This window comes from Pithys albifrons, chromosome Z, assembly GCF_047495875.1.
Source record: "Pithys albifrons albifrons isolate INPA30051 chromosome Z, PitAlb_v1, whole genome shotgun sequence".
Taxonomy (NCBI): Eukaryota; Metazoa; Chordata; class Aves; order Passeriformes; family Thamnophilidae; genus Pithys; species Pithys albifrons.
Genome location: NC_092497.1, coordinates 31043243 through 31056079, shown reverse-complemented (window position 1 = coordinate 31056079; position 12837 = coordinate 31043243). Strand labels below are relative to the sequence as shown.

Genomic DNA, 12837 nt, shown 5'->3' with positions numbered 1-12837 from the left:
CTTCTGTGTGACCGAAGAGAAAGACATGAAGAGAAGCCTTCGTAAGCTGTCGATGTGTGATGGGACACTGCCGTTTGAGTTGAATCTTTGAAAACCCGTCGTGTGAGTGTTGATGTGCCCAAGGGCTGAGCCAATGAAGAACATCACACCCTGGACTGGCTGGGGGAGGGTTGTTCATGGCTCAATGGGCTTATGATGCCTCAGACCACCTGTAGGTGGATGAGGCCAAGGGGTGGATCTGACTGTGAACACTATTCTAACCCCAGTGGGAAACTAAGGACTCATGAGGAGAGGATGGTAACCCTAGTGAAAGACATGAATCATCAGATAAGATGACCTGAGTTGAACTGGTTTGTTCCTGTCTGAAATATCTACCCCATCCTAATGGACTCTTAGCCACATTATGGAGGGGTGGAAAACAGACCAGGAACAATAAAGAGTGTTTAAGCATGAGAACCTAAGATATGAGTGACATAATATGGTATGGAATAAGGGGTGGAGAATGTTATGGGTTCACCTAGGTGGGCCTAGATTTGGGCTCTGAAGTTTGGACTAGGCCGAAGCTGTCAGCTGACTTGAGCTGGGCTGAGCTAACAGCTGACCTCTTCTAGCCAGTAATTTTGTATTCCATACCACATTATGACATCATCTCCAGGAAAGTAGGAACCAGTGTGGGAGTGGTTAAGGCAGTCGCTTCTCAGCCCTCCTCTTGGGAGGACGCACGATGCTGTCCCAGGGGGGATGGAGAGGACCAGGCCCACCACTGGCTCACAGGGTACCTCAGGAAAGTAAAATGCGTTGTTCTGGGTCTCTCCTTTCTGCTTGGGTTTGTCTCCCTGGGGAATAAGCTTCTTCTTAAGTAAAGTGTAGTTAGGACAGTAGAATTTGTGTGTTTGTTAAGAAGTTGAGGTGGGGAACTTGTTGTTGCAGACTTGTGTGAGTGTATATTTGTACTCTCTTCTAATTGTCTCTTTCTTTCTGTGAAAAATATATGTAGATTTAGTATAAATGCAGTTTGACGTGTTTTTTTTTCTTTACCCTCTCTTTTCCTCCCTTTCCCTGGTGTTAGGAGGGAGGCTTTTCTCTCTGTGCTTGGGGGGGTTGGTAGTTGCTTATCTCAAACCAAGACACTGACTTTACAGACAGATTAGCAGTAGAATACTTGTTAAATTGACCAATAAATGAGTAATTATTATGTATTAATTTAAGGAATAGATTTTTAGGGAATTTCAAGTTCTTGCTTATATAACCATTAGACCTGACTACTCCTGCAACTAGATAACTGACATTTTCCCTTCCAAAGGGAAGAAACAAATTTTCAGCTACTGGCATAGAGAGGACTTTCAAAAGGATGCTTGAATGCTTTCATGTTACAATAAAAACTGGTCTACAACTTATCCTTCTAGGGGAAACAAATATATATTGATATATGCTTAATGAGTTACAAATCAAACTTTACTATGACTACAAAGAAGGAACACAAGAGCAAAGGTAAAATGGAAATGCCTAAAGAAAGAAAATGGTTAGGGAAGTCCAAAGTACCCAGAATGGTGTGCTGAGTGATGCGGTAAAACATGAGACCTAGTTTACATGACAGAGAAGTGCCAGTTTACCTACTTCTGGCTATAGCTGAATTATCGGAAGAAGGAGTGTCAGGACAGAGTGAGTGGAGCTGAAAACCATCCAATAAAGTGGTTCACAGAGAGATGTCTTCCTGCAAAATCTATTCAGCAAAGAATAATTTAAGACTTGAAAATGGGCATTGAGCAGGGATTTAAGTAATTCATAGGATGTGAAAATTTCCAGTTGATGAAATTTACTGATGGACAGAGTGTAAGGCATAAAATGAGCTTTAGGTAAAACCCTTAGGCCTTTGTTTGCTTCAGTAAAAAAACCGTCATTATTCTGAATTTTAATAAATATAATTTTTGTTACTGTAGTCAATGAAATATCTTCAATTTTATTATTATGTCCACCTCAAAAGACTGTACAGGCTGTGTGGAATAAAACTAGTTTTGGGAAGTGTAAATCTTGCGTCATCCTTTATCATCCTTCCTTTGGAATTTGGAACAACTCTGCAGTTATATCAAATTTGAATGTCATCTGAATGCTACATTTTTGTTTAATGTTAATAAATTGTACTCTGACAAATTTATTCTACTCATTTAATTTTTAAAATTTGTGTTAATTTGAAACTGGTTTTAGAAAAGTTAAGTATGTTTCAATCCATTGAATCTAAAGCATTTGCTGAGCATTGAAGCATCTGTGTCTGAAAGTACAGATGCTTCTTGTACTTTCTTACAGGATAATTCATCATTCCTGATAAGAGAGTCTGCTTCTTGATCTTAACCTGGATGTGTTCTTGCTGATGATTGTTCTCAGTGAATGTTCTGTTACAGCAGGGAGCTTGAGCTATTCTGATAGAAGCTAAAGTGTCCTGGGTTTGACATGCTCTGTTGTGACATTTCTGTGTCACTTAAAGATGGACACATTAGACTTCTTGTTTAAGTGAAGGTTATAACCTCGATACTTTCCCCACTTGATATATTGTTTTTGTCTCTTTCTTTCTAAGTTGACTCATAAGGGCACGGATGCCTACCAAAACTTGTTTCTTCTGGGCTGGATGTAAGGAAATACGTAACTAGAATTAATCTCTTCAATCCCTCTTTGCTGCTGCATCCATGAGACATTATTCTAACATTAGCACTGTGGCTAAGTCATCAAAAATCAATGACTGCCAGTTCTTCCATGTCCGTAGAGAAATGGAGACTAGCAAACCTAAGCCAAGTCTAGAAAGGAAAAAGAGAACTCCACATTTGTATTTTCTTGTGATTTGAAGAAAAAGGTGGTGTTCTTAGTTGAACTGGGTGACTAGTTTTTAAAACAGAAATGTGGGACACAATAGCTTTAGTAAAAACTGCTTTTCTAAAGCAGACTGCATTTTTTTTCTTTGATGGTCATTAGAAGTGCTTCTGAATACCAGCACTTCATGGAGGAAGTCTTACTAGAATACTATGAGCTGGTAATGATTTTAAGCTTCCCTCAGCATGTAATAACTCCAAGTAATTGGTAGGTACATGGGCTTCAGGGGCAGTGAAATATTTGCACCTTTGCCTGTTTAAATTGGTGTTTTGTATAAAACAGTGCAGCCAAATAAGTGCTGGAATGCTCAGCACTGAAACAGGAGTATTATTACATATGGTGTGTTTCAAAAGCTTATTCAATGTACAGCAGGGTTTAAAGCAAGTAGGGTGTGTAGTGCTGACAGGTCTTCTTTTTAGATACTGTCGCTTTCAAAGAACTTATTTTCTGGTAGGATTTTGGAGCCAGTGTTACGGCAAGGACATGGAACGGAGGGTTTGGAGGTACAAGCTGTGTGCCGTAAGCAGTTACTAGAGCATGAACAAAGAATGCCTGATTTTGGAAATGTTGTATGTGTTGCATTTTGTACAAAAGGAAGCTTAAAAAAATCCATTAACTTTAGTGCATACACAATATAAAGACACTAGTTGCAAAAAGCTGGTTTTATAAGTATAATTTACTATGCTTTCTTTGATCCAGTGTTACAAATTAGGGTCACTTATGTCAGAAGATAAAAACCTTTTTGTCTCTTTTTGATATCAATCTATTCTTTCCCAGTATCTTTTATCTTGCAACCACAGCATCTTTGTCAGTTTGCTCATGTTATTTGCAGCAATCATTTAATTGATTTTAGAACTGATATTATTTAGTCATGCTGTCATTTACAACAACATCCTAATTATCCTTTAATATCCTAAAAATATTGAGAGGCTTCAGTTTAGCTGGGCAAGTATATATCTATAAGAGAGACCACAAAGTATTTTGGGACCATGATGTGAGTGCAAGATAGCCAAATTGGATAAAGAAAAGAAAAAAACCCTAGTCAAAGTAAGATTGTACTTCAAAAAAACTACAGCAGTATACTGAAAATTAGTAGATGATAGTCATGAGTAGCTTACAGTGAACCACAGGTACCAGCTTCCCTGAAGCACTGAAATAGGAACTTGGAGAATCTTGTAAAAGGTGTCCTCGGGGAATCTTCCATTTTTTTCACTATGATGCCTTTAATCCTAGAATTGTCAAGCCACATGGAAAATAATAGGACTGAATAGTTCAGTCAGTTAAAAGTTAGTATTATTTCTTTTATAAAAGATATTAGGTCTTTCAGTGTTTCTGGAGGTGTTAGGATTTGTATAAACTTTTACAAGTGAAGTCAAGTATTGATTCTGTATTGCTCTTTCTTTTTTGAATTAAGATCATTATCTCTGACTAAGCAGACTCTATTCAATAGAAAGAATGAATTTAAATCCAATATTTTTAACAGATGATTCAACGAGAGGCGGAAGTAAAGAACAAGGTAACGGCTGTGGCATTGACAGACTCTGTTCACAATGTGTGGCATCAAGAAGTTGGAAAAACAATTCGAGAGTGGATGCGAGAGGTGAGGCTATGTTTTTTTAAAGAGTTGAAGTATATACATTTGTACATGGCTCAATAAACATGTCTTTATCTCCTGACATCATCTATTTTTTTGGGTGTGAAAGACAGCACATTACAGAACCGTGGAAATCATGTGTCCATACCAGCCCCTAAAATAATCAAGATTAAAGCCATTTCTGAATTTCAAAGTTAGCAGTCAAAATATTAAGAACTAAGCCCAGAGTTTCTTCCTGCTGCACAATAATTTAAAGACATACTAAGGCAGTCCATGCACTCCCTGATATCTGGAGCAAAGTCCTGTGCGCACCCCATGCTTCTAGCTTGATCTGGCAATGGTGGCAAAGCTCCTTTAAGCTCTTCATGACTCAGTTTGATGATTTGCACAACTGCCAAAATATCCTTTCCCTCAGAAGTTTTATGATATGTAATTACTTCTATAGTGCTCTGAAGCTCTCATACTGAATGAAGTATGGGGTTGCTAAGATTTTAGAAATTGTATTTTTTAAAGAGAGAGCAACTACAATATTTTTCATGAGTCTTGTCCTCTCCAGATCAGGCTTATCTGTATGTTTTCTACATGCCCATGGCAGAACACTAAAATAATAGGTTCATGGAGCAAATTTGAACTAGTAGCATCCTGAACGTTCTGTTAGACTTGTCTTTTTCTCATGGATTTAGTGAAACTTTGTGTATAGAGTGCCTATTCCTGACTTAACCTTAAAATTTTATAGGCCACGACTGATAGGAATAGAGGATCACCTGGGATGCAGCATGACAGTTCTGACTTAAATGTAAAAAATATAAAGAATGGTAATCCCTACGGGCTTTGTCAGAGAAATCCCCATTTTCATTGTGGGAAATCAAAATCTTAAAATATGTGTTTTGTAGTAAACCTGAAATTTTAAATCCTGTAATTTGAATCTGACAACTCCATTTTTCTTTAAGCATTTAGTCTGAATAAGACAAGTGCATTACTTTTAATTTCATTTGCAGAAAGTAGATATTAAAGAATATGTTAAATGATTAATGGCCTAAAATATGGATGAAGTGTCATAACTTGAATTAGCATTAAAAATCTCCTATAAGAAAGAAGAATTTTACATATGTGAAATGTGGCTGAGTGGTATTAAGACTAGCATATCACCTGGATATCTCTTACTTTAATCAGGATTAAGGCTATTGGTAAAATGAATAATAATTAAAATATACACCTAATCGCTGCCTGTCTGTAGGGCTAATTGCTGTCATTGAAAGAATGAATTGTTAAAAAAGTAATTCTTCATTGGAGCTATCTTTCCTGTATCATTCCTGGCCTATTTTTAGTACCTATAGAAGTCATGATTTTTGAATTTATTAGGAGCTGTGATGAATGATAAAACAAATCATCCATTTACATATCTTGACACTGCTTTCGAGAATACTTATTTCTTACAGGCAAGTGTCACGTTGTATATAAAAGCTAGTTAATTGTGTGCTAATCTTCTGTATTATCTCCAGCTTTCTGATGTAGTGTTTTATCAGTAGTTAATATTAATTTTACTTATTTCAAATGATTGTAAAAAAATTCTACTTCTTTTATCATTTCTACCATCTTACATTTGCAACTTCACATTCACCTGTTAATTAAAATTATACATGCAATTTGTAAAAATGTATAATGCTTTACTACTTTAAACCTTAAAACCTATGTGAAATACTTCCATTTTAACAATTTTTTTGCTAAAAATGTTGTATTACTTGATGGTGTGTTTGTTGTTTTTTTTTCCATCGAGTTCAATAGTTTCATTGATCTACTGTTTCTTACAAAAATCTGCCATGCTTTGTGAACTTCACTTTCTAATCTCACGCAGCAACCCTTCCTTTATGTTGTTCCTGCTCTCCCTGGTCCCAGAACAGTAGGGTTGCCTTGACAAATCTATTCAAAAGCCGTTCCTTGCCCTTTATTGGTGGGGACTGAAGCCTTTGAAATTCTCTTCTCACTGCAACACAGCTGACATCTTCTTCCAGACAGAATGAATTAAGGAAATACAATAAGACACTTGATCTACCAGTCAAGGATCTTTCCACAGTGAGGACGGACTCCATGGTGCACAACTAGGGCAGCAAGCATCTAGAAATACACAATACATGCTTGTTTACCAGAATAGAAAATGTCCATTTTTACTATCATGATTTATGGTATGATTTTTTAGCAATCTCTCTGAAAAATTCATTGTGTCTTTCAAAAAAAATTTGTGCAGGTTTTTCCTTTCCCCTTAATGAAGTTCATCAGGTTTTCAGAAGGGGAACACTCAGATTTTATATAGGGCATGCCACATAGATCTTCTTGTTCTGCTGTTAATCTTATTAAAAATGTAGTTGCTTTATAATTAAATCTTTAATTCAGTAGATTTTATATAGTTTCAGCATATTTCATTAAAAGCATATTATTTAATACTTTAATTCATGGACTACTCTGAATAGATAGCATTCGGAGCAAAAAATTTAGAAAATTCATCCTACTCAGAGGTTCAGGAATGAAAGTTAAGTGTAAATGCTTCCTGATTATAATTCTCCAAAGACTGGTATTTGCCTGTTCATGCACAATTCATCTCAGATGTATTTCCAATTACTTGAATATTAATCTGATATCTTGATGGCTTCTGTTCATTTATAGTATGTTGTTTCATCATTATTCAGAAAACATTCTTTCCACAGTGTACCCACCAAAACACCCTGAAAAGTTCTGATTTTTTAATGTTGACAAGAGAGCAGGCTCAGTGTTTATATTAACAGCAGCAGAAAGGAAAAGCTTAAAATGTGTGCTGGGTAATTCTGGCACTTTTTGGTCCAAGCAACTCCTCAAGTTCACTAGCTCGCAGAGTAGCACTTAGAGACATGCTATTTAAGTGCTTTACAAATCTCCTGAATTATGGTCTTACTCTTTACTTATTTAGTATGAAACCACAGTATTTCATCAATGGTAAGTGAATAAACTGGTGTAGTGTACTTTCCAGTCTCCCTTTGACTGCTATGTAAATTAGTTTGAGTATTTTGATGTGATCATTGTCCTTACTTAAAACATCTGTATTTAGTTTTGCTCTGAGTTTTTGGCTTACCCCAAAACTGCTGCCTGTTCTTACAGAACTGCTGTAACTGGGTGTCCAGCTCTGAGCCCCTGGACACTTCAGTGGAGTCCATGCTGCCAGATTGCCCCCGTGTCTCTGCAGGTATGTCCATTTGTTTGTGGTAAACAGCGTATGTGTTTGTGTCCAGGAACAGCTTGTTTATTTAAAAATACATTTGGTTCTGACTCCATTTTAACCCTTCTACAACAAGATGTGGTTGAAATGATATGGCTGTTTCTATTTTATGTAGCCTACAAGCTTTTTTTTTTTTGTATGGGATTGAAGTTTTCTTGTCTATTTGTTGCTTGAGTTTTTCTGCTCTTCCTTTGTCTTTAAGTAATGAATGACATTGTATATAGGAGAATAAGAAAAATAATAGTGGTGCCAAAACCTGGGAAATTTATCACAGTTACTTGGAAAAATATCTCACTATGTAGGCAACAAGGTTATAATAAAGTACACTAGTGAAAGTTATAGCTAAGTGAAACAAGACACTTTCTTAAATGCTGATCAGCAGAAGTCTAGTTTACATAGCAAATTATTTACTGCATCCAACAATGTTAATGTGAGTTTTCTGTTGTTTTAGAAATACGCAGCTATGCTTTTTCATTGATGAATCATAAATCATAAGGAGCACATGAAATAATACAGAGATACTTCAGTTAATATGTAATAATTCCAGAAAGTAGACATAGTTGTCAATGTAAAAGGAAAACCTCCAATCTCTGTAGGAAAGTAATCTAAAATACATAAAGCTGTTAACAGAACTTTAATGTTTGATTATCAGATTTTCTAAAAGCCATAGGTGGAATATTTCTGTAGAACATAAAATCAGGTTCAAAGGAAGATACAGCCTATACAGTATTAATTTAAAAGATGGAACAATATTTGACCATGCTCTGTGGGATGCAGTTGTTCATTTGTCAAGTTAGATTTTCATATCTGTCTGCATTTATGAGGTTGTTAATGAGCTTTAACCTTTCAGATTAAACTTAGTATACTGCAGGATATTTTTAAGGGTTGGAAAATTTAGCAGTGCTTTCTTTGAGAGCTCACAACAGCCAGATGCTTTAAGCACATTTCTTCATGGGTTGAGATGTAACCATCAGCTCTGGACAGATATGTGCAATCTGGCATTGTTCTGTAGTGCCTTGGAAAATTATGTTACTACAATTTTCATAGATTTAACATTCATTTACTAACTTTTTTCTCCTTTGGGGAAGATTACTGTAGTTTAAAAGAAAAATCCTGTTCAGAAGTGGAATTTTTTAAAACAGCATTAGCTTCCAATCTCTGACATCTGTTTTGCTGTTGTGAAAGACTGAATGTTACCGAGGTTATTTTAGTCAGGTAAATAGGGGCTTGGACAGCAACCAGTCAGTATTTACTGCATGCTACCCAGCACTGAAAATCCTCCATCAGAGTGTATCTTCTCTTTCTTTGTATTTATTCTATGTAAATAATCTAAAAGGTATTCTGTAAAAGAAATTCTAAGTGTTACTTGAGATGCAGACTGGTGCTTTAATAAGGTGTGAATAAATCTTGATTTCTGTTGAGGATGGGTCATATTAGTCATAACATTTCTACCCCACTTAATGAACTCCCAAGCTACACTGAAGCAGCAGAAGAATTAATTTAAATGGAGTAGGATTTCAGAAAAGAAAAGTTAGCTATTTGTATTTGGTGCTTACATGCAATGCCACTAGATTAAGATCACTAATGTTTTAGGAGTTCTCAACAGAGATTTTGGATAATGATTTAATATAAGCTATTTCCAGGCTGATTCTTTGTAATATAAGAACAGTTTAAAACTGTATAACTTTCTGTGCTGCTGAATTAACAATTTCCTCACATGTTTTTGCTTATATTTCTTGTATTCTTGTCTTATGTGAACAACAGTAAGACATTAGAGGAGCTAATGAATAATTCATACCCTGTGTTCATATGGGCAACAGTCTAAACCTTCATTAGGGTAATCTGTAACAAATTCATGAGATGCTGCTAGATATAGAAGCATTATTGTTTAATGTGAGAGATTTTTCATTCACTCTTTTCCTGAGAATTGCAGTACTGAAACAGCCCACACGTAAATCCTGGCAGCATTGCCCTTGGTATTTCAATTAATGACAGCATGAGCAGTCAGAGCAATGACAGGAGATCCTTTAAAATAAACCTTCTGCAGTAGGACAATTGAATTCTCTTCTCGGAACCCCGTCTTTTAGCTGTGTTTGCACTGAGAAGTAAGTTCAGGAATAACTGCCTCTTGGTCACATCTCAAGAGCCAGCTTTTCCAAAAAGATCTGATATTCAGCCATTCAGCACACTGGAATTTACAGGCAGTTCTAGTTTGTGAGCAATAAGTACTGCAGATTATCTCACAGTTTCTTGTTTGCATTTCCCTTAAAATCAGTGGAGAGAAATAAATGGCCATCGAACTGGAAAAATGACATGTATTTCCAGATGGAGTTGTATAAGCTTTTGATTAAAGCATTATTAAGTGATTAAAATGTTTGCTATAATTCATTAATGTCTTAGTTACAAAAAGGAATTGGGTTTTGTAGCAAGAAGTACTGTGAGGATCTCGCCTCCATGGACTTTCCTCCATATCTCAAGGATTTGGTCGCATGCTGGTGTCAGTTTAATGTCTTCTGACATCTCATCAGCAACATGGACAGCAGGATTGAGTGCACCCTTAGAAAGTTTGCCAACAACAGCAAAGCTGTGTATTGCAGTTGAGATGCTGGAAGGAATGGATGTCATCCAGAGGAGTGTTGAAAGGTGGACTTGTAGAAGAGATGGACCCTGAAAGGTTCAAAAAGGCCAAGTGCTAGGTCCCACACATGGCTCAGGGCAATCCCAAGCACCAATACAGGCTGGGTAGATAATCCCAAGCACCAATACAGGCTGGGAGCAGCTTTGAAGAAAATGGTTTGCAGGTGTTGGTTGACAAGAAACTCAGTGTGACCCACAAATGTGTGCATCCAGTCCAGAAAGACAACCATATCTTGGACTGCATCAAAAGAATCATGAACGTTGAGGTAGTTGATTCTGTCCCTCTGCACTGCTCTCATGAGACCCTGTATGAAACACTGCATCCAGCTCTGGAGAGCTCAGAATAAGACAGATATACACCTGTTGGAGCAAGTCCAGAGGAGGCAATGAAGATGCTCAGAGGGCTGCAGCACCTCTACAATGGAGACAGACTGAGAGAGTTGTTCATCCTGGGGAAGAGAAGGCTCCAGGACCTTGGAGCACCTTTCAATACCTAAAGGTGCTACAAGAGAGCTGACAAGGGGCTTTTGATAAGGGTGATAGGACAATGGGATAAGAGCTTTAAGCTGACAGAGGGCAGATTTAGATTAGAAAAGACAGGAAAGAAATTCTTCCATGTGAGAGTGGTGAGACACAGGCACAAGTTGCTGAGAGAAGTTGTGCATGCCTCATCCCTGTAACTGTTCAAGGTCAAGCTGTATGAGGCTTTGAGCTACCTGGTCAAGTGAAACTTTGCTCAAACCCTCATGACAGCTCTAATTAAGGACCTTTGTTAGACTTCAGGTCATCTTCTGCCAGTATTAATCCACCTTCCTAATGGAAACAAACCGGAAGACCTTTCTTTGGTCTCAGAGGAAATGGATCCATCTCCCATCTAAGACATAAGCCAATGTAGGGTGGAGAAAGTTGACTTTAAAAGTGGTCTATACAATAAAAATCATCACATGAAATGGAATAGGAGTTGAAGTACTTCTGGTTAGGAGACTGGACATCAACTTGGAATTTGACACAGACACTGGAATGGATGTTTTAATGACAGGTTTATCATGTTATTGCTACCCGTAGTTGTAGTTTACACTGTGTCTCTGAGATGTCACATTTCTCCTTATTCTAGAGCAAGAGCTCCACAAGCCCTTGGAAAGCCATCCTACTGGAGCAGCCACTGGGTGGGAATAGCTGAAAGTGACGATGGGACAAACCAGATCCATGGATGTGTGTCCATCTATAATGCTGTTCAGGAATTAAATTACTTTGATTTCATGATAGTGGCCTGAACATTAGCCCAGTAAAGGTACTGTGGTAAATTTTGCCAAGTAAAAATGGCCTTTGTTTTCCTGAATCCTGTTTGGATTCCTTAGCCCATGTGTTTCTCACAGGTAAGCTTGTTATTAAGGAAAAAAGACTAAACTTTACAGTATTTTGCCAAAGTGGATACAAACCAACACTAACTCAAAGTAATCAAATGAAGTTATTGTTACATTACTAGAATGAATTGCCAAAATCAAGTATTTTTAAAGCCTTTCTAGTTGACCCCCAAAATTGCTAGTTATTCTGTTAACAGTTGCAGTGAATGTGGTTAAAACATCATGAAATAAGGAAATTACAGCATCAAAAGACAAACAAGATGACACAATCAAATGAAAACTCTAACAGTAATCAAGAACAGCTCAATTTGCATAAGAGCCTAGACTAGAATATATGAGTCTGCAATAAGGAAAAACGTGCAAGAATTGATTCATACAGCTCAATAAAGTAGCCTTGAGCTGGTAGATATAAAACAAGCTTAATTTTGTGGAACAGGTATGACCTGTGCCAGTGGTGCTCTTCAGTAAGTCTTCAGGTAGGTTTCTGGTACCAAACATCAAGCTTGTATGGTACTTGTATGTACTCTGTATGGTATATCAAGCATTAAATTTAATTTGAGTAAACAAAGCACAATTTTTTTTTTACTTTTTATTCAGAAAATATCATTAGTATAATTTCTAACACGGTACTGCAGGTTTCAGGTGTTTTTACAGGTAAGTAAATAGAAGGGAAGAAAATACTTGACAGAATGGTTGAGGTGTGAAGGGACTTTTGGGGTTCATCTTGTCCAGCTTTTGTTCAAGCCAGGCTACCTGGAGCCAGTAGTCCAGAGCTATATCCAGCCTTCTCCAGGGACCATTATATGTCAGCAAAGAAACCATGGTAATGTAATTAATATCCATGTCAGGTTGTGGAATTCTTGCTGGCATACTTGCCTAAATTCCAAAAGATCACATTGTCATGCTATAATCATGTGGTGTTAGTGACTATGGAGTGAAGGTGGTATTTGTCCAAGCTCAGGTAAGACCATCATTTTTATGTGTCTCAGCACCACAAGGAGCTCCTTCACATTGCAGAAAGTGGTTGTTTTCTTCTTTAAAATACTTTTAACTAGTAAAAGAAGAGGGGGCCTGGTGGTTGTTTCTGACATGTCCCATCAAGGAGCAGGGTTGACATCCATTGAGCCTTTACA

General features: G+C 37.1%; 1 protein-coding gene across 7 annotated transcripts in view; it reads left to right on the top strand.

The window, feature by feature from the left end:
- Nucleotides 1-12837, top strand: part of ARB2A (ARB2 cotranscriptional regulator A) — a 304397-nt gene that overhangs the window by 221274 nt on the left and 70286 nt on the right. For 6 of the 7 annotated variants that reach the window (XM_071580198.1, XM_071580200.1, XM_071580196.1 and 3 more), the window contains 2 exons: nt 4346-4462; nt 7586-7670. In XM_071580198.1, coding sequence (XP_071436299.1) covers nt 4346-4462; nt 7586-7670 — 202 coding nt within the window. Of the gene's footprint in view, nt 1-4345; nt 4463-7585; nt 7671-11454; nt 12216-12837 lie in introns of those variants that run through there. The other variant, XM_071580202.1, reaches the window with a different exon arrangement.